This window comes from Schistocerca nitens, chromosome 9, assembly GCF_023898315.1.
Source record: "Schistocerca nitens isolate TAMUIC-IGC-003100 chromosome 9, iqSchNite1.1, whole genome shotgun sequence".
Taxonomy (NCBI): domain Eukaryota; kingdom Metazoa; phylum Arthropoda; class Insecta; order Orthoptera; family Acrididae; genus Schistocerca; species Schistocerca nitens.
In genome coordinates this window covers 343,087,325-343,110,945 of record NC_064622.1, presented here as the reverse complement: position 1 = coordinate 343,110,945, position 23,621 = coordinate 343,087,325, and the positions used below count along the sequence as shown (strand labels likewise).

At 38.8% G+C, this 23,621-nt stretch overlaps 1 protein-coding gene across 1 annotated transcript in view; it reads right to left on the bottom strand.

The window, feature by feature from the left end:
- Window positions 1-6,780: 6,780 nt before the first annotated feature.
- LOC126203890 (uncharacterized) overlaps window positions 6,781-23,621 on the bottom strand; it is a 35,832-nt gene continuing 18,991 nt past the window's right edge. Inside the window, exon 3 of the mRNA XM_049938273.1 lies at window positions 6,781-8,224. Coding sequence (XP_049794230.1) covers window positions 7,900-8,224 — 325 coding nt within the window. The 3' untranslated portion in view covers window positions 6,781-7,899. The remainder of the gene's footprint in view (window positions 8,225-23,621) is intronic.

The following is a 23,621-nucleotide window of genomic DNA, read 5'->3' as shown; positions in this document are numbered from 1 at the left end:
CATGTACAGCACAGCACTTTAATATTCTGCTAGACACTCCATCATAACCATGAGAGTCCTTAGTCTTTAGTGATTTAATTATTGACTCAATCTCCCTCTTGTCTGTATCACAGAGGAGTATTTCAGGCATCAATATTAGAATGACATTTGCCAAGAAAGTTATAGGATTTCCTGTAGAAACTAAATTTTTATTTAATTCACCAGCAATACTCAGAAAATGATTGTTAAATACTGTACTTATATTTATCAGTAACAAATATTTTTACTGCAAACTGATTTTGTATCGTCGACCTTGTGTTGCTGACCAGACACTTCCTTCACAACTCACCATATGGTTTTAATTTTGTCCTGTGAATTAGCTATTCTGTTTGCGTACCACATATTCTTTGCCTTACTAATAACATTTTAAGCACCTTACAATACTGTTTGCAATGTGCTACTGTAGCTTGGTTGTGACTATTTCTAACATTTTGATATAATTCCCGCTTTGTTCTACATGATATCCTTATCCCACCCGTCAGCCACCCGTGCTGCCTGTTACTGCTAGTACCCCATTTAGAACGTTCTAATGGAAAGCAACTTTCAAAGAACATGAGAAATGTGTTAGGGAAAGCATTGTACACTCCTGGAAATTGAAATAAGAACACCGTGAATTCATTGTCCCAGGAAGGGGAAACTTTATTGACACATTCCTGGGGTCAGATACATCACATGATCACACTGACAGAACCACAGGCACATAGACACAGGCAACAGAGCATGCACAATGTCAGCACTAGTACAGTGTATATCCACCTTTCGCAGCAATGCAGGCTGCTATTCTCCCATGGAGACGATCGTAGAGATGCTGGATGTAGTCCTGTGGAACGGCTTGCCATGCCATTTCCACCTGGCGCCTCAGTTGGACCAGCGTTCGTGCTGGACGTGCAGACCGCGTGAGACGACGCTTCATCCAGTCCCAAACATGCTCAATGGGGGACAGATCCGGAGATCTTGCTGGCCAGGGTAGTTGACTTACACCTTCTAGAGCACGTTGGGTGGTACGGGATACATGCGGACGTGCATTGTCCTGTTGGAACAGCAAGTTCCCTTGCCGGTCTAGGAATGGTAGAACGATGGGTTCGATGACGGTTTGGATGTACCGTGCACTATTCAGTGTCCCCTCGACGATCACCAGTGGTGTACGGCCAGTGTAGGAGATCGCTCCCCACACCATGATGGCGGGTGTTGGCCCTGTGTGCCTCGGTCGTATGCAGTCCTGATTGTGGCGCTCACCTGCACGGCGCCAAACACGCATACGACCATCATTGGCACCAAGGCAGAAGCGACTCTCATCGCTGAAGACGACACGTCTCCATTCGTCCCTCCATTCACGCCTGTCGCGACACCACTGGAGGCGGGCTGCACGATGTTGGGGCGTGAGCGGAAGACGGCCTAACGGTGTGCGGGACCGTAGCCCAGCTTCATGGAGACGGTTGCGAATGGTCCTCGCCGATACCCCAGGAGCAACAGTGTCCCTAATTTGCTGGGAAGTGGCGGTGCGGTCCCCTAAGGCACTGCGTAGGATCCTACGGTCTTGGCGTGCATCCGTGCGTCGCTGCGGTCCGGTCCCAGGTCGACGGGCACGTGCACCTTCCGCCGACCACTGGCGACAACATCGATGTACTGTGGAGACCTCACGCCCCACGTGTTGAGCAATTCGGCGGTACGTCCACCCGGCCTCCTGCATGCCCACTATACGCCCTCGCTCAAAGTCCGTCAACTGCACATACGGTTCACGTCCACGCTGTCGCGGCATGCTACCAGTGTTAAAGACTGCGATGGAGCTCCGTATGCCACGGCAAACTGGCTGACACTGACGGCGGCGGTGCACAAATGCTGCGCAGCTAGCGCCATTCGACGGCCAACACCGCGGTTCCTGGTGTGTCCGCTGTGCCGTGCGTGTGATCATTGCTTGTACAGCCCTCTCGCAGTGTCCGGAGCAAGTATGGTGGGTCTGACACACCGGTGTCAATGTGTTCTTTTTTCCATTTCCAGGAGTGTATTTATCATCTATGTTATCGGCACTATAAACATCCTGCCACTCTTGTTCCTTGACAAGGTATAAAAAACTCTCGATTGCTATTGGATTAACTTACCGACATAGTTTGTAATTAAATATGAAATTGGTTTGAGTACAAAAGCCTTTTAGAGTTTAAATTTGTGCCATTCACGCTTTTACAGAATGCCCATCTAGTAATGAAGAATGAATAAAAATATTGTCTATGGCTGTGGTACCATTCCCCTGCACCCTAGTTGGAAAAAACACAGTCTGCATCAGATCATATGAATTTAGGAGATCTACCTACATCCTTTTTCTTGCACCATCATATGATGATGATGATCATCATCATCATCATCACCTACATCCTTTTTCTTGCACCATCATATACAAAACTAATATTGAAGTCACCACATATAACTAATTTCTGGTACTTCCTACAAAGTGAATCAAGAACCCTCTCTAGCTTGAGCAGATATGCTCTAAAGTCTGAGTTGGGGGACCTATAAACAACAACAATTAGAAGTTTAGTTTCACTAAGTTCAACTGCCCCTGCACAACATTAAAATATCTGTTCAGTGCAGTGTCTTGATTTGTCTATGGACTCAAATGGAATACTGTTTTTTTTTTTTTTTTTTTTTTGTTTTTTTTTTTTTTTTTTACATACATAGGCACTCCCCCAACCCGCAAGGAACTCCTTGAGAAACAGCCAGCTAATCTGTACCTGGTAAAGGAAGCCTCTGAATTGTCAAATTATTTAAGTGGTGCTCTGATATACCAATAATTTCAGAGTCAACATCTATAAGCAATTCACTAACTCTATCTCTAAAACCTCTTATATTTTCATGAAATATGCTAATTCCTTCTCTACTTGGAAACATTACATCCTCGGAACGTGAGCCCCTAGTTAGAGGGACTTCCCTTAAGCAGCTATACCTATCAGCTGACAGCCTGACACTATTCTGGCAATACTTTCAGAGAAAGGAAAGATTGATGTGATCAGGCATTTTCCTGTTCCTCACACAAAAATACAAGTAAAAGCATTCCCTGGATTAATGTCATTTTTTTTAGTAATTTGTTCTGGACCAGCTTTTGAATACTGATGTCTTGCTGCATTTTTTGAGTAAGAATTCCACCTGGTTTTGCTCAAGTCAATGCCAAAAGATTTTGAGGCAATCAAGGGAGCCTTAATCAGTGCAAACCATTTGCACCATCCAGATGTGAATAAAGGTTTTTGTCTAGCTGCAGATGTGTGTTTTAACAGAATAGGGATATTTCTACTTTAAATTTGAGATGGTGACAGAAAGCCTGCTACTTGTGCAATAAGTTTTGCAAGCAGAGTTCTCACAGCGTGTGAATGATCGTACACAGTGACAAGAGTTAGAAGCAATAGCGGCTGCTTGGGCTTTCAGGAAATTTAAATATTGCCTGTGGCGTAAACATGCCAAAGTTTTCTGTGGCCACCAAGCATTGTCATTCCTTTTAAGCATACTGGTCCCTCTCTCTTCACGAGTTTGACTTTGAAACTGCATACATAGAAGGAGAACAGAACATTGTTGCGCATACTCTTTCACATCTTCCACTAGGTCTTAATACATTTATAGAGATCACTGAGCAAATGCCCAACTGAATCCATACAGCTCACTGAGCAAACATCTGACTTTCTCATTTTACTCATACATCAGGGCTCTTTCTATTCTGATTATTTACAGATGAATCCTCTGCAAGATGTGGGTCACTAATGGGGAATTGTAAAACCAAAACTCCCACAAAATACTCATGATAAACAAATAAATACTACATTAAAGAATTTCCAGGCATACAAACAAAATAGTAGCCTATTGTTATTTACCTATTGTGTCATCAAGTTTTGAAATTGTATATTTTTTGCTAGAAAGCAAACCCTTCAAACCAGTTTTGTCTGACTGAACTACATCCTATCATTCTGACGAAGCCCTTGGAGTTAGTATCCTTGAATACTGTGGGACCCCACCCTAGACTAGGATAGGTGTGTAGTATGTCATTGCTTTACAAGATGTCTTCACAAAATATCTTTAGTTATACGCTGTCAAGAATAAACATCAGCCACCATTAAAAGGATCTCGGAACACTACTTGCCTAGAGTTAGCAAAAGCCACTGCTCTTTTAACAGGCAACATCTTGGATTTTACAGGTGGAAAACTTTTTTGAACGACAAACAAATAATGCACATTTTAGTTCTGATTTAGATTTGGAAGCAGATTCCCTGGAAAAGATTTTTATGGAATTCAATAGGTTTATCAGGATATGCATTCCTACAAAACAGACTAGATGTGTAAAATACTTAGCTCCTTTTGAACAAATTATGCACATTCTTTCAAAGATTTTACCATAACAGAACTGATGTCGTGCAAGTCTGAAGTGGATGCCTGGATTACACCCCTAGCTAGGATATCACCTGATTAAGTTCCCCAAGAGGAAAAGGTTCATTTAGGGCTGATAAATGGTTCAAATGGCTCTGAGCACTATGCGACTTAACTTCCGAGGTCATCAGTTGCCTAGAACTTAGAACTAATTAAACCCAACTAACCTAAGGACATCACACACATCCATGCCCGAGACAGGATTCGAACCTGCGACCGTATCGGTCGCTCGGTTCCAGACTGTAGCGCCTAGAACCGCACGGCCACTCCGGCCGGCTCTAATAAATCTGAGTGAAAATGCAAAACAGGGGGGAAAAACTCTTTGACAAAAGGCTACAACATACTTGTGAACATCAAACACAACCAAAATCAACTAAAGAAATTCAACTGCATGTGGCAATTACTATACTCAGATCTGTGAGTGATCACCAATATTCCACATCTTGTTTATTTGTCAATTAAAATCCAGGATAGATGCAAGCTTCATTTCTGCACAAAGACTTAAAGAAATTTGTGCACTGATCACTGGCGGAATGAACCTGTTATTGTAAAAGCATTATATATAATATAATCAATAATACACAAAATGCAGATCTTATTATTTACACATTAGTCACAAGTAGAAAACCTAGGAAACTGAAAACAAAGGTAACACTGCAAGGATGGAAAGTAAACGAAATGAATGATAAAAATTTTTACTGCACCACACTGCCTACTCTATGAACCACTTACAAGATAAAGGGCCAAGAGAATTTTCATGAAGGTAAGTCTTCACCAGTAACAAATGCACCTGACATTAGAGGCGAAATGTTATTAGATTAAGGAAATAAAGCAATTATCATGTCAAATCACAAGAACGAGTCTGACTCAAGACATCTTTAATTTTCATAAGTGCATACTGTGTAGATCATTAAGACAACATAGAGTACGCATTGGAGAATAAGAGTGCTGATGGTACCTAGCTGACACTGTGAGTGTGTGGTTGTGGCTAACCTATTAGGGGCCAAGCACTTTAGTTCATTTATGTGTTAGTAGTATAGCATTGGTAATGATGCAAGGGCAGGTCCTACAATGATATGGAGGATTAATTATTGAACACAGTTGTAGGAGCTGAAGTAGGACCCCACTGTTCCAATGTTTAAGTGTGTGTGTGAATGTATTGAAGATAGAAGTCAGGTGGAGTAAGGTGGCACATATGGGTACTAACTATGAAGACTATGACAAGTAACATTGCTCTGTTTCTCTATTGAGTCAAATGAGATTACACACAAAGCTATATTGGTGTATCAGTTGAATCAAAGGGATATGATCTAGACATTGAGCGATGAACTACTTATTAGATTGTGTTTAACTGACTAGTAAAGAATTGAAATGCTCAAGGAGATTAATTCTCTCACTTACACCTGGAGATACGACTACTTACATAAAAGCATTAACGACATAGAATTTTAACATATTATACATTCTGTTACATGGAACTCAGTCTTGCATACTGAATGATAACTAGAGCATACAATGCAGAATACAATTCAAGTAGAACTTTATACAATAACTCAGCATGGAATATGAAATTAGTGATGTGAAATTTAAAGAAAATAAATTATGAATATTATTTAGAAAAGGTGAAACACAAACTAAAAGAATTAGTTCAAAGCTGATGTGGCACCAACTTTAAGCAGGCACGATTTCTGAACAATGTCACTCTGGATAAAACTTTTTATGTAAACATGTACATATTCTTAATATTGAACGAGGCAAGTGATAAGTAATTTTGAATGATCACATTTGTAGAGCACAAGCATGAATACCGTTAACAAATTCTGAGTAAAAATAAGGACACACATGTTGGAAACAATTCAATGTGAAGATATGATGAGGAGCTACATTCTTTGCTGTAGATTCAATATGTATTTAACTTAAAATATCTCCTTGCTGCGGAATTACCTGGAACAATAGAATACAATTGAAAGGAAATTTCTGTCTGATAATATTCATTTACAGTCTGGGATAGACATTCATATTGCTGATATTATCATTAATTGAAATTATACACAAAATAAAACAAGAAATATGAGAAAGTTGTGCGTTTCTGTGGGTGTGTGTAGAAACATCGAGAGAATGGCAGTAATCTGATAGTAAAATCATTTAACACACACATGCCTAAGTCTACTCACACTGAAAAAGAAAACCCAATAGTGTTCTCAGAAAATTCACTGTAATAATATAGGTAGTTAATGTGAAGATAAATTGTTGCCGTTCACAGCCATAGTTTTGTAAAAAATAGAAAGGAGACTTCAGTATCACAGATTTATTTTGTTCTTTAAGAGAGTACGAAAACAAGCTCATTTCAAATTATGGGAAAATGGTTCTCATTAACCGATACATTTTATGTAGTGAAGGATTACTTCAGTAACACAGGGTAGAGGTTAGATAACTAGTACTACAAAGTAGTTAATAATAATTCAAATCTCATATCACTTCAACACACACTTTTATACTACAATGCTTGCCTTTTTTTTTTTTTTTCCTAGAAAACTTTACACCAAAACTCTATGAGCTCGACATCTCACTCATTACAGCGGGATGCTGATTCTGCAATTAGCAGCTCTCACTAATATGAATGTATATATAATAAAGATTTAAACACATTGAGATTAAACTCCCGAACCATTCCTCAGTAGTGTATGAGCAGGCCAAACAAAAGATTTTAGAAAACATTATTAACAGTTGGTGCACCAGAGATAAAGAGCAGTGCAAGTTGGCAGGAGGAAAAAAGATAAGAGGATAGCAAAAAACTCTTGAAAGACTATAATACATACAATATAATTTGGAACATATGTTACATAACAGTTATTGAACAAGAAAGAGCAGCACAAGAAAAAAATAAAATAAGGTACTGTACAACAGATGAATGGGAAGTGACAATTCATACCCTAACTTATGGGAATTACAGTTTATTTCTGTAAGAGTGACATATCACAACCCAGCAAATGATAAATGAAAGGAATAGCAGCAGGCAGTTACATTATGGCTATGAAGCCGAAAATGTTACAACATTGTACATTAAATAAAACGCATATAGTGAGTGTCCAGTACACTACCAAACAACCAGCAAGCAGCATCTTTATGAACTGTGAAATTTACACAATATTTTCAGACATGAATATTAAAATTTTAAAAAGTTTTATTACAGTAACCTGTAGTCATCCAAGTAACAACTCAAAAAACGCACATATACATTTATTACTACATACTTCCTCATTTTGCTACATAGGATTACTCTGCCGAGTGACAGTTGTGAAGAGTTTACCCACATTTAGTGAGGGCACTGCGCATGCACGTACGCTCACACACTCATACTCACTCACTAACACTCACTCTCTCTCTCTCTCTCTCTCTCTCTCTCTCTCTCTCTCTCTCCCCCCTCTCCTCCCCATCCCCTCTCCATATAAATCTTCATGGTATGAAAATAGGATGGATATCACTCAATTTCAAGCGCCGACAGCAAGTTGGACATTCCTTTGAGCTCTTTAGAACACTTGTAATACAGTTCTGACAAAACAGATGGCCACAAAGTGTTGACATTACTTGACGACCTTGAGATGGTGAAAAGAATTCCAAATTCTCCAGGCAGATTGGGCATGCACTATCAGCCAAGCTATTCGTCTCTTCACCCTGCTTTGTTTTGTCAGTCTGGAACTCACTGTGGTGGAGACAGCACTTTTTCACATCAGTCACATTTTCTTCAGATGAAGCATTATTCCGAAACGTCGTAGGAAAACTGTAACAACAACTCCAAAATTTGAAGCAAAATTTTGATGCAAACACATAGGATGAAATGATCATAAATTTCACAAAATTTCTTACACAGATTTCAAGTATCAGTAGTGCCAAGCATTAGCAAACACAAAGAGAATGTCATGTTAACAAAAAATTCAAATTTGATAATTATGTTCTGCACTCAGGTGAATACTCAAACTCTTATTTTATCGAGTAAAAATAGAGCAGCCAAAACAAAATGACGCAGCCCCTTTCCACTCAATGGTCTGCTCTTCTAGCAGCATGCTATGAAACTGTGGCATGTGTGTTTAAAATATGTACCAGGATGGCAGATATGTACCTGCAAATAGAATAAAAAATTAACTACGTAATTTTCTATTACAGGTGGTGAATGGGAGTCATGCCCAGAGCCGGAGATTATTCCACAACTATCCCTTATCACTGCCCTTTATGTATTACCTATCTTCTGCCAAGAAGGTTGACTACATCTTAGACTCTATATGGAGCGGTCATCAGTCTCTTCTTAGTTTACAAATCAAAGCCTCTAATGGATTAAGTTAGGAGATACAGGTGAACAGGCAATTTTACTACTATCATCTGAGGCACCAAACTAGGTAGAAGTATATGCAAGGAAAGACAACCATAAGCAGTAATAAAACATAAAATGTTGCAAGGGAGGGTGACAGAAAACAAGTTGAAACCCCAGAAGGAGTCCTGTGGTGGGAGGTCAAGTTGTACACCCACCCGACCAGCAAACCGTCAGTCACTGTAAAATCAGAATGCTGTCTTCGCTGAATAGTAAAAATGTACAATAAGAAACAAATTATGGAAACAATGATCTGTATAAAAGCATACAGAGGTTGAAATAAGTACATGTCATGCAGGTCTACAATTGAGGGGCAGATACACAGTCAATGCAATCTTTAATCATTTCATTTTTGGTGTAAAACACAACGAGAAGAAGAATCAAGTTAAAATATCAATAAAAAGTAATAAACTACAGTGAGGTGACAGAGATGTGTGGGTCGAAAAGGCAGGGCTCCCCTCAGGACCTAGCATGTGGGAAGAAACTGGTTTCTGCAACGAACCTGATATGGGAAAATGACTTGAGAATTGGGAAAAGAATACTCTTGGAGAGAGTTCTCTATGTATTCTCCATTAGAACTGATGGGGGGAGGGGAGCGTAAAGGAGCAAATATTGATAGCTGAATGTGTTCCACATGCCACTGCAAAAGGGGGGGGCACTGTATAATAAACATTGGTCAAGTTCTGTGATCCCTTGTTTTATTAGTTCGCGTAGGTCAGATATTTTAACACCATCCCACAAAGGATTGTGGGCTTTGAAATCATCCAGCAGGAGGAGAAGCAGGGGTAGCTGATAGATCAAGTTAACTATCTCTTCACATGCCAACTCCCTGTCTGGAGGGATATAGACATTTCAAAGACCAAAATCCATATGCATACAATCACAGCTATATGGAGTGAGTGGTAGTTTATTATTAAAAATGCCTGCGAAATAGGTGTGCATGCTTAGCAGAACAGAGTTTCCTGAAAAGCAACACCTAGTACATAAAATTACAGAAGGTATCAGATATAGTAGATAAGATGATAATGGCCTCACTTCAAACTGGTGGTGAAACTAACAATTACTACTCCACTGAATGCAGGGCTAATAATCCTGAATTAATTTTACACAAACTTTGATACTGCATGTGCAGACACTTATAGCAAATAGGTACTCTGCAGAGTTTGAATATCTTTGGTTGACATGGTAACAGAATCAATTTTAGTCATTGATCAACACATATTACATGATTAAACTAAATACATTTCTCTTCTAAAGATATGAATTTGCAGCCATAATTCAAATGCTAAAGTGGAACAATCCTGCATTAATTTATGTATTCAATTCTTTGGAGGTCGGTTAGGTATAATCCTTGGAACCAAGTAGCAAAATTCAATCTGAACACTAACTACACTACTGTCCAAAAATGAAGGCTGCACCACAAGGAACTCTGCAAGGCAGTGCTCATCTGTTGAGTAGGACCACATAGAGGTTACCTTTCATGATGGGGGCGGGAGGGTTATGAGTGTGAGGACTCCATTGCAGCAGGGGATGGGGAACGGAAGTCCTTAATGCAGATATAGCGGAACAGGAGGAAGGGGATCATTTGCCCCCACAACCATATGACTATCACGGCTTGCACTGGAGGAGATGTGAGTGCCTTTACCCTTGCATATTTGCAAAGTTTGTTGTCATTTGAATTTAATGATATTTTTCCTGTGGTTCCAAATACAAAAGACAGTGAAAAGCTTTGCACTCCTATGTCTTCGTATCCTCCTATAAAATGAGAAACTTCAAAGACCAAAGGATTGCCCTCCATGGCTGATACATATTGGCACCTGGTCTCATTCCATAGCCATCTGCTGTCTCCACAAATGGGTAATTTGTGAGTATGGAGATATGTGCCCAAAATGAAAACAATTAAAGCATCAGCTGAAAGGCGGAATGTATGGCTTTTACCTCAAATTGGTATACCACTACTTTTAACTTTTCAAGTAACATTCTCCCTTCAAAAGCCAAAATAGAAGCACCAATTTCCACTCTTTATCTGTTGGTCTTTGTTAGGTGTAGTAAATAAACCGAACACCTTGTTGTTCAGGGTTTGTACACAATTCTTTGTGTGTCAGCAATGTGAAATCATGATACAAATTAACACCCTGGAGCATGTTGATGGTCTTGTTGAGATGTCATAGTGACAGGTATGTCACTGAGGTTCTTATAAGAGGGTGGGGGCATTGTATGGAACCACTTCATCTCTTACTAATTGATGCTAAACATTTTCATTTTCAGAAAGAACTCACCACGAGTACGGGTACAAACAAGGTATTGAGGAAAGTTTAGCACTGCCAAGGAAGGGGAAAATCTTGAACTCATACCTTTCTGTGTTGAAACAATATATTCTCTCTGGTGAAACTGCTGGATTTCTGTGGTCATCAGTGTGAGATTCTCCCCATGGGTGCCACCTCGCTGCAGCAACAGCTACCCAGCATGGTAATCATTGTCCAAAATACCCGTGTCCCAAACTCGAAAGGTATATAATCCTTGGCATGCATAAATAGTGTCCTGGCACCAACACAGTGTTGTCAAAGGCTGTGACTAAGCAGGTACCTGACAACCCCCCCCCCCCCCTCCACAGATTGACACGTGTGTTGGACTGTGTGTGTCAAATGTGTTCTAATCACAAGATATGCTTATGATATTATTGCACAATAAAATGTACAGAGTCAGGGAGTACAATTACAGCAGAGGAAAAAAAGGAATATTGCAATAGCTCAGTGCCCCAGGCTCACCACACACATACTATTAGGGTTATGAGCTCTCTAGGGGATGTTTCATATTCATTACACTTATTTCTTCATCAGTGTGGACACAAGCCAGTGCATACATACCCAGAGCTAGGGAATTGTAGCATCCAGATACACTTGTGTCTCTATTGCTGCTGTTGAGTAAAGATATCAGCTTTTGAGAATCAACATTCTTTTGCTTAACTACAACAAAATTCATTAATCACAAAATATACTATTATTATACGCTGATGAGCCAGAAGATTATGACCATTTGCTTAATAGCTTTTCCATCTTTGATCACTGATTCTCGGGTCTCATGGATCCCACAGTTGGTTGGTAGGTTTGTGAAGATATGTGGCATTAATAACTATGCACAGGTCATGTAATTTGTATAAATAACGGACCGCTGATTTGCGTAAGCAGCAATGGCATCCGATAGCAACCAAGGTGTGTTCCATAGGATTTACATCAAACAAATTTGATAGCCAAGACATCAACATGAATTCACTATAATGCTCCTCATACTGCTGTAACATAGTTCTGGCTCTGAGACATGGACAACAGGCTATTTTCCCATGTTAAAAACATGGTTTGGATGTTGTTGTTTTGATTCATTGTAACATTTAAATAGCATTTAAGATCGATATTCTCACAAAATATCTGTGATTTTTATGTAAATAAAGCAAAAATATCATTAAATATCAAGATATGGTCAGATTGAAAATGCTCCGTTACTGACTAATGCTCTGTGCTGTCACAGACTAGGAATAAGACAAAGCTATATGGGTGTTATAGGTGCCTTAAATGAAGTTACAAGGTTTTTATGTACTTTTTCTGCAAACAGTTTATTTATTTAGTTATGGAAAACATAATTATAGCTTTTAAGTAACAGTAGAAAGGAATTGTGTGAATGCTGATAGTGGATGTCTTGCAAAAGTTAATACATTTATACTTCACCCATTTAGAGCCATTAAACTCACTCAAAACTAAGGAACTATAGAATTTTTGCAAATGTGTCTGTATATTATAACTAGATTGTCAATTGTCAGTCATGAGCTATGTCCCAAAGTGCAATAAATTATTCTTGGCAAAACTTAGTGCGGATTTCCTGTGTTTAACACACATAGGAGAGATACTTCCTCTAGCAGGCGATTGGTGGTGCAATGGGTAGTGCATGAGACTGTGGATAAATAGGACACGTGTTTTTAAAAGTTTTACATGAAATACAAAAATAGTGTTAGCAAGAGTTGTTTCAATTTTGGGATGTATTATATATAGCTTCACATTAGTCGTAGTCTGAGAAATGGACAATAGAGGATAAATGCATTTCCTCTGCAAACAAGCAATTCACTTTTTTGGAAGTGATCTATGGACATCATATTATAAAATTTGACTGTCTACTGTTCTAACAACTGAGCTACTGAATAATTGAGGTGTAGTTGGGTAAAACAACAATTTTCACAAAGAGTTTAATGTTATTAAATGATTCTATTCTTTGTTGTAATAGTGGGAGAGCACATTTCAGAGGTAAGTTAATGTTAACTTCGCAGTGAAACACATTTTTAATTAAGTTAGTGAACTTGTGCATCAATGTGGTGGCAATTTGCCAGTACAGTGCAACCACATTTTATGCATCTTCTCAGTCTATAGAACACTCAAAAACATCTTTCCAGAAGTTTTCACAGATGTATTTGAACAGTATGGTACTACACATCATTTTCTGAAATGTAAATTCCAAAACAAGACAGCACTGTGAATTAACATTACGAAAGTAGGAGCAGCGAGCTAGCTAGTGATGTCGCGCAAGCATCACATGACTTGAACGGAGCATTTTAGTGGGCTTTCAAATTATTTGGATTTCATTTTGATTTTTATAAAATATTACTGATATTCAAGGGGGTAAAGCACGTTAGGAGCATAAAATGAGGTAAATGATCATTTAAGATCATTTCCAGGAAACAGTCAAACACCCTATTATACTCCTGAAAGATGACATCGCTGTTGGGGAAGACATCAAGCATGAAGTGATGCCGGAGGTTCGTAGCTGTCAGTGTGTCTTCAATTACTACCATAGGTCCCATGCAAGTGCAAGAGAATGTTTCCCATAGCATAATGCTGTTCCCACCAAATTGCATCCGTTGCACCCTGCACATTTCGAGCCACTGTTCACCTCGATGACAGCGTTTCTGAAGACGATAATTGACCTAGTGTAATAGGTTTGTTTATAAAAAATTATTCTGCTACCAGTCACAATTACCTTTATTTACTTTTCACATGTCGCATTCCAGGAAACGGTACCCATTTTCAAGTGCATTTTTTGTGTGCATTATGCCATTTCTATGTAATGTTGTCAATGTGAGAGAGTCTGCTTCATTTAGTTGATGTTACTGCAATGTAGAAGAAACATGTGAGTTTTTAGTTGGTTATCAATCTTTTTATGAAGTTAATGGCGAAATTTAGACGACTTTGTACTTGCAGTTTTCTTATGGTTCATTTGTACACACACTTAACATCACACACATGTTGCTGTACACTTTAAACATTGAAAATATCTTACATAAACAAAACAGTTACAAAGGTGTTCCTACAGGCAGTCCACAGAGATAACATTATAGGTCTTCCACAGATTATGATGTGCTTTTGTACAGAGGTTATTTATCTTAACAATTTGTATCATAATTCACTTATATCGATTTTACAATTGTGCTTATTTCTATGTGTTACTATTTTTATTTAAGTATACTATCAAAACATCTAAAGAAATTCACTTTCAAGTTTTTTGTTTAATATTTTATCTTTACATTTTATCTTTATATTTTCTGTAATGTGAATATATCTCCAGTTTTTCTAGCAAATCCATTTTATGTCCTTAATTAGGCGGTGGAGTACACTGACATTTTACTCCATTTTTCCAAATGGGTGTCCTGCATTATATATGTGTGTTGCTATGGCTGATAAATTCGACAGTCTCTGTGTTTCATAAGATTCTTTTGTATTACTGTTACAGCTTCTTGTGTGGGTATGTTTGAGTAAAGCTTGGTGATGTCAACATACCCATACAAGAAGCTGTAACAGTAATACAAAAGAACCTTATGAAACACAAAAAAACTTTCACACACAGAGATTGTCGAATTTATGGAACTCCTTCAGCTAACCCTAAGTTACAACTACTTTACCTTTAATGGCAACATTTGTGAACAACCAGAAGGCTTATCAATGGGATCATATATATCTGGTATCATAGCTGACATATACATAAACCACCTACAACGAAATTATTTAAGAGGCAAGAACCTTGCCTAAAGAAAATTGAGTTTCGTAGGAGACATGTAGATGACACACTGCTGTTAGTGAAAGAGGATATCAAAGACATCACAGACATTCTAAATTACTTCAATAATCTACATGAGAAAATTAAATTTACAGTGGAACATGAACAAAATAGGAGCATCAACTTTCTGGACCTAAATATTACAAGACACAACACCATATGCACATTCAAAATTTATAGGAAAACTGCAATGACCGATACCACAATCCCTCCAACCTCATGTCACCCAAATATCCATAAACAGGCAGTATACAAGCCAATGCTACATACGACAACCAGAATACCATTGAACCAAGAAAACATGCAACAAGAAATAAACACAATGAAAAGATTGGAGTTGCCAATGTTACAATGTTTCCATGGTTGACATAATCCTAAACAAAGTGAAACAAGACCCAGATGCAAACTGCACCACAGAAGAAAAAGAGAAAAACAAATGTATATCTAGTATCCCACACATTGGCAATGTATCACAGAAGATTGCAAATATTTTCAAAAATCACAAAGTAAAAATTGTGTTTTCTACATCTAATAAGCTACAACAAAAACTAATACATAATATAAAGTGTAATAATGATCCATATTCAGACTCTGGAATGTACAAGGTAGCATGCCATGAATGCTCTAGTCTCTGCCTCGGACAAACAGGCCGAAATTTCAACACCAGGCACACAGAGCACACAACAGATGCACTACATCAGCCATAGCAACACACATATATAACGCAGGACACCCATTTGGAAAAATAGAGCAAAATGTCAATGTACTCCACCGCCTAATTAAGGACATAAAATGGATTTGCTAGAAGAACTGGAAATATATTCACATTACAGAAAATATGAAGATAAAATATTAAACAAAAAACTTGAAAGTGAATTTCTTCAATTGTTTTGATAGTATACTTAGATAAAAATAGTAACACATAGAAATAAGCACAATTGTAAAATCGATATAAGTGTTTATGATCCAAATTGTTAAGATAAATAACCTCTAAACAAAAGCACATCATACTCTGTGAAAGACCTATAATGTTATCTCTGTGGACTACTTGTAGGAACGTCTTTGTAACCATTTTGTTTATGTAAGATATTTTCTATGTTTAAAGTGTACAGCAAGTTGTGTGTGATGTTTAGTGTATGTGAGACTCTGCACAAATGGACCAAAATTCCTCTAAATTTCGCTACTAACTTCACAAAAAGATCGATAACCAACTAAAAACTTGCGTGTTTCTTATATGTTACAGTAAAGTCAACGAAATGAAGCAAACTCTCTCACATTGAGAACATCACATAGGAATGGCCTAATACATACAGAAAACTCACTTGAAAATGGGTATCATTTCCCGAAACATGTTGCCTGAAAAGTAAATAAAGAAAATCATGACTTATAGCAGAAGAATTATTTATAAAAAAAAACCTATTGCTTTCACAGTTGCAGGCTTTCAAAACCATTTATAATGGATCAGATCAGATGACCTAATGTAGGAAATATGTAATTCAACTGAAGAGCCAAAAAGTTTGCATTGGTTGGACATCCGAGTCCTGATGGTCCCTTGCCCACAGCAATCTTAACTGACGAAGTTGCTGTGTTAACATGTGAACATGTAGGGGTGGTCTGTTGTGGAGCACCATGTTCAACTATGTAGGATGAATAGTGTGCTCCGAAATGTGTGCATGAACTAGCTTTGTGCTCTTTTGGCAGAGATGCCACAGAACACCAATTATCCTACTTTACAGAGCAGACACTCCTCTGAGCCCCACGTTCTGTGAAGAGTCATGGACATACAACAATTTAGTGCATAGTGGTAGTGTCACTACTCCTACTTCTTTCTGTAGATGGTCACAACAGTAGCACATGAACATTCTACCAGCTTTGCCACTTTCGAGACACTTGTTCACAGGCTCTGCGTAATAATAATCTGCCCTTTGTCAAAGTCACTTATCTCAATGGATTTCCCCCTTTGAAAGCCATATTGTCATTATGGTGACCCCCAACTGTGTCTGCTCCACCCACTTATATGCTTTTGTTACTGTGTCACATGCCAGCAATGCCACCAGGCATCATCCAGTGTCATGGCAGGCAGTGGTTTTGGTTTAGCAGTGTAATTTCTAGTTTCCTGATACCTGCCACAAAACACCCTTCTGTGAACTCACTGTGTTCCTAAGCAATAATGTTTATGCCTTCTTTCATATTTCTTTTCTCTTTCAGATACTATCACTTTAAGGAAATAATGTCTCCTAAAGTAACATTAAAAAACTCAACTTTCATCACATTTTCATGGAAGAGACATTTGTTGAGAATGATTAATAATTCTAGTGGATTTACTATGACTTTACAGCCATATTGAGAGAGAGAGTGCAGCAATTAAGGTATCTGGAAAGTGTAGAGTTCAAATTTTTGCCCAGCCATCCAACTCCATGTTTTCATTGGTTGCCCTAAATCATTTAATGTGGAAGCAAGACAATGGCCAAACCTTATCATCACAGACAACTTTTACATAAAGAAGATAATACGAGGTGTGGCTAGAAAAAAACCTGACTAGTACTGGTGAAACAATAAAACGAATGCAATAAGGCTGAAAGTCGCGTGGCCTGTCACGTGACTCTCGCTCCGCCTACTGCTCGAGTTTCATCTGCCTCCTGCACTCAGTCTGCCCGTGGCGTCTGTTTTAAGTAGTTGACGTTTTGTCTGTGCGTCGGAAAATGTTGAGTGTACAGAAAGAACAGCGTGTTAACATCAAATTTTGTTTCAAACTAGGAAAATCTGCAAGTGAAACGTTTGTAATGTTACAACAAGTGTACGGCGATGATTGTTTATCGCGAACACAAGTGTTTGAGTGGTTTAAACGATTTAAAGATGGCCGCCAAGACACCAGTGATGACACTCGCACTGGCAGACCATTGTCAGCAAAAACTGATGCAAACATTGAAAAAATCGGTAAACTTGTTCAACAAGATCGCCGTTTAACAATCAGAGCAGTGTCTGAGTTAACAGGAGTTGACAAGGAAAGTGTCGAACAAGTTTACCGAGTTTTTCAATGTTTGCATCAGTTTTTGCTGACAATGGTCTGCCAGTGCGAGTGTCATCACTGGTGTCTTCGCGGCCATCTTTAAATCGTTTAAACCACTCAAACACTTGTGTTCGCGATAAACAATCATCGCCGTACACTTGTTGTAACATTACAAACGTTTCACTTGCAGATTTTCCTAGTTTGAAACAAAATTTGATGTTAACACGCTGTTCTTTCTGTACACTCAACATTTTCCGACGCACAGACAAAACGTCAACTACTTAAAACAGACGCCACGGGCAGACTGAGTGCAGGAGGCAGATGAAACTCTAGCAGTAGGCGGAGCGAGAGTCACGTGACAGGCCACGCGACTTTCAGCCTTATTGCATTCGTTTTATTGTTTCACCAGTACTAGTCCGGTTTTTTTCTAGCCACACCTCAAATTCATTCAGAAAAAAAAAAATTGCAACGCCAGGGACTGCAAAAACAGTAACCATCACTTAAAGACCAACAAATGAAAACTAAATAATTAATTGCATAATCTAATTTAATTTAGATGGCATCTAACATCGGAAGTCCAAAGTTACAACACTGTTATTAAGACAAATATTGTCTGCCACCACTGAGCTGTGCCCTCTATAAGAAATTTGTGGACTCTGGATCTCTATAGTGTCACTAAGCATGTCAAAGATCTGTTCTTAATTTCAGTTTCAAGTGGAACTACGTTCCCATCCTCTTGATGGGATTTTCCTAGCTGGGAAACACTTTCAGAGCTATCATGTCATATTGCAAAAACAATTGAACTCATTTGACGCTGAAATACTTCCTTTCTTCCTTTATCATCAAAATATCCCATTCAGCAACATATCTTTCCAAAGTTTCATGTCACATTCAGTTTGCACTCTATAATTTTCATAAAAATACTCTGAAGAGCCAAAGAAACTGGTACACCTGCCTAATATCATGTAGAGACTGCAAGCACGCAGAAGTGCCGCCACACATTGTGGCATGGACTCGACTAAGGTCTGAAGTAGTGCTATTGGGGGCTGTCCATAAATCCATAAGAGTACGAGGGGGTGGAGATCTCTTTTGAACAGCACGTTGCAAAGCATCCCAGATATGCTCAATAATGTTCATGTGTGGGGAATTTGGTGGCCAGCAAAAGTGTTTAAACTAAAAACAGTGTTCCTGCCACTCTGTAGCAATTCTAGATGTGTGAGGTGTCACATTGTCCTACTGGAATTGCCAAGCCTGTCAGAATGAGCAATGGACATGAATGGATGCAGGTGATCAGACAGGATGCTTACGCATGTGTTACCTGTCAGAGTTGTATCTAGACGTATCAGGGGTCCCACATCACTCCAACTGCACACATGCCACTCCATTACAGAGCCTCCACCAGCTTGAACAGTCCCCTGCTGACATGCAGGGTTCAGGGATTCATGAGGTTGCCTCCATACCCATACAAGTCCATCCACTCGATACAATTTGAAACGAGACTCGTCTGACCAGGCAAAATGTTTCCAGTCATCAACAGTCCAATGTCTGCCTTGACGGATCCAGGCGAGGCATAAACCTTTGTGTCATGCAGTCATCAAGGGTACACGAGTTTTATTGAATGCTTTGCACACTGACACTTGTTGATGGTCCAGCACTGAAATCTGCACCAGTTTGCAGTTTCCTGCAAGTGAAGTGTACACCAAGTTCAAATCACAAGGAAGTCTGCATAACAGATGCACTACCCCAGGTTGTAACTGATGACGAAACCAACATTACATCTTGTAATGCGTTTGAATTGGAATATGATGAAATGATTTATGAGTTTTTCAACAAGTATTGCTAGTATGGAACATTAAATGTAAATTCTCCTCTGAAATTGGGAAACAGAAGGAATTTAAATTATTTCTACAAAAGTACCGCATACCAATTTTAGGAGTCAAGAGTTTTAGATTAGACTGTAGCTGATATGCAACATTACAGAATGTATAAGGGAAACCAGCACTAACAACAATATAAAACATGCCAAGCTTTGAGAAACATGTAAGTTGAGAAGGAAAATCAATTTAAGAATAAATGTAAGTTGTATAAAATGTTCCAGTTAAAACTGATAACACATTTTCACAAACTACAAAGAAAAGGCACAAACTACAAAGAAAAGGCAAACATACACGCCTTCAAATCCAAATCTACAAGAATTTCAAATGGATCACACAGCAATGTCATAAAGAAATATCAAGGAAATTATAGATGTTTAAGTGTTCAGAACTAGGGAATTTGATTCCGATCATTATCCTCTTGATGATTAAAATAAAATTTCTCCCACCTAAATCAAAAAAGAAAATCTAGAGAATAATCGGACACAACCCTCTTAGCCACAAACAATCCAGAGCTAATAGAGAGCATCATGACTGATACGGGGATTAGTGATCACAAGATCGTTGTAGCTAGGCTCAATACCGTTTCTTCCAAATCCTCCAGAAACAAACGCAAAATAACTTTATTTAAAAAAGTGGATAAAGTGTCACTAGAAGCCTTCCTAAGAGACAATCTCCATTCCTTCCGAACTGACTATCCAAATGTAGACGAGATGTGGCTCAAATTCAAAGATATAGTAGCAACAGCAATTGAGAGATTCATACCTCATAAATTGGTAAGAGATGTAACTGATCCCCCATGGTACACAAAACAGGTCCGAACGCTGTTGAAGAGGCAACGGAAAAAGTGTGCGAAGTTCAGAAGAACGCGAAATCCCGAAGATTGGCTAAAATTTACAGACGCGCGAAATTTGGCACGGACTTCAATGCGAGATGCCTTTAATAGGTTCCACAACGAAACATTGTCTCTAAATTTGGTAGAAAATCCGAAGAAATTCTGGTCGTATGTAAAGTACACAAGCGGCAAGACGCAGTCAATACCTTCGCTGCGCAGTGCCGATGGTACTGTTACTGACTACTGTGCCACTAAAGCGGAGTTATTGAACGCAGTTTTCCGAAATTCCTTCACCAGGGAAGACGAATGGAATATTCCAGAATTTGAAACACGAACAGCTGCTAGCATGAGTTTCTTAGAAGTAGATACCTTAGGGGTTGCGAAGCAACTCAAATCGCTTGATACGGGCAAGTCTTCAGGTCCAGATTGTATACCGATTAGGTTCCTTTCAGATTACGCTGATACAATAGCTCCCTACTTAGCAATCATATACAACCACTCGCTCACTGATAGATCTGTACCTACAGATTGGAAAATTGCGCAGGTCGCACCAGTGCTTAAGAAGGGTAGTAGGAGTAATCCATCGAACTACAGACCTACATCATTGACGTCTGTTTGCAGTAGGGTTTTGGAGCATATACTGCATTCAAACATTATGAATCACCTCGAAGGGAACAATCTATTGATACGTAATCAGCATGGTTTCAGAAAACATCGTTCTTGTGCAACGCAGCTAGCTCTTTATTCGCACGAAGTAATGGCCGCTATCGACGGGGGATCTCAAGTTGATTCCATATTTCTAGATTTCCGGAAAGCTTTTGGCACCGTTCCTCACAAGCGACTTCTAATCAAGCTGCTGGCCTATGGGGTATCGTCTCAGTTGTGCGACTGGATTCAAGATTTCCTGTCAGGAAGGTCGCAGTTCGTAGTAATAGATGGCAAATCATCGAGCAAACTGAAGTGATATCAGGTGTTCCCCAGGGAAGCGTCCTGGGACCTCTGCTACTCCTGATCTATATAAATGACCTGGGTGACAATCTGAGCAGTTCTCTTAGGTTGTTCGCAGATTATGCTGTAATTTACCGTCTAGTAAGGTCATCCGAAGACCAGTATCAGTTGCAAAGCGATTTAGAAAAGATTGCTGTATGGTGTGGCAGGTGGCAGTTGATCCACGTGAGTTCCAAAAGAAATCTGTTGCAATTCGATTACTCGATAAATAGTACAATTCTCAAGGCTGTCAATTCAACTACGTACCTGGGTGTAAAAATTACGAACAACTTCAGTTGGAAAGACCACATAGATAATATTGTGGGGAAGGTGAGCCAAAGGTTGCGTTTCATTGGTAGGAAACTTAGAAAATGCAACAAGTCCACTAAAGAGACAGCTTACACTACACTCGTTCGTCCTCTGTTAGAATATTGCTGCGCGGTGTGGGATCCGTACCAGGTGGGATTGACAGAGGACATCGAAAGGGTGCAAAAAAGGGCAGCTCGCTTTGTATTATCAAGTAATAGGGGAGAGAGTGTGGCAGATATTATACCCGAGTTGGGATGGAAGTCATTAAAGCAAAGTCTTTTTCGTCGCGGCGAGGCCTATTTACGAAATTTCAGTCACCAACTTTCTCTTCCGAATGCGAAAATATTATGTTGAGTCCAACCTACATAGGTAGGAATGATCATCAAAATAAAATAAGAGAAATCAGAGCTCGAACAGAAAGGTTTAAGTGTTTGTTTTTCCCACGCGCTGTTCGGGAGTGGAATGGTAGAGAGATAGTATGATTGTGGTTTGATGAACCCTCTGCCAAGCACTTAAATGTGAATTGCAGAGTAATCATGTAGAAATAGAACCCAGTACGGCCAATATTGTACATAAAAAAAAAAAAAAAAAAAAAAACAGAGAAGAATTTGACAGAACTAAAAAGTTAATTGATATGAAATCCAGATACATATTACTAAAGAAACAGAGAAAACAGGAGGACTGGCCAAAGAATAAAAAGAAGACATGTGACATGAGGAGCATGAAGAAGCACTGGAACAAAGAGCTCAAAAATGATGATGTTACAACAGAACAGCTAGAACAAATCGGGAGGGGGGGATCCAAACAATCACAGGAACATTTGAAAACTCTCAGCCTTTAGAAATACTAGAAACGTACAGCAAAAATAATACTAGAAATTGTTACAAAACTGTTAAACAATTACTTAAAGGATATCTAGTACTTGTTTCAAAGATAAAAATGGTAAAACAAGGTTAAATAACAGGAAAAATTGTGAAATAGTAGTAACATTTTTTGACGAGATCTTAAAACTGTATAGTTCGAACAGTTAAATTGGAATTCCAGCAATACCGAAAATCTTGAGGCAGATTTGCCGCCATCAATAAAGGTAGAAATTCATGAAGCAACCAAATCACTCAAAAACAAAAGAGCAAGACTCGATTACAGCAAAATTACTGAAATGATCAGAACCAAAGAGTATTAGTAATCTGCACTGGCCTTATGAGAGCATCTGGAAAATGGTAAAGATTCCAGGAAAGTGGAAAATAGCATTAATCCACCGATTACATAAGACAGGAGTCAAAATGAAGTGTCAACGATTAGAAGAGTATCACTTTTGCGAGTAGCATACAAAATATTATCAAACTTCTCCTAAACTGGTGGTTCCCAACCTGGGGTTAATTACGCCTTAAGGGGTAAAATGAAGTTTTCTCAGGGGTAAAAAACAAAAGGGTTTGATTATGTTTCGGTCACGATACTAAATATTTTTTAAAACACCATTTGTTGCTGTTTCATGACTGTAATACTATTTACACAATTACCAATAATTACATTTTTTTTCAAATGCTGACATTAATGTGAGACAATGAGGTGGAAGTTACAGCTTCTGAAACAAATGCAATAATATCTTCCTCAGGTAGTCCACCCATTACACACATACTTTGTGCCATGCATCTACCACAGTAAAACTGAGACATGTCACGTATCCTTAAATCTCTCATG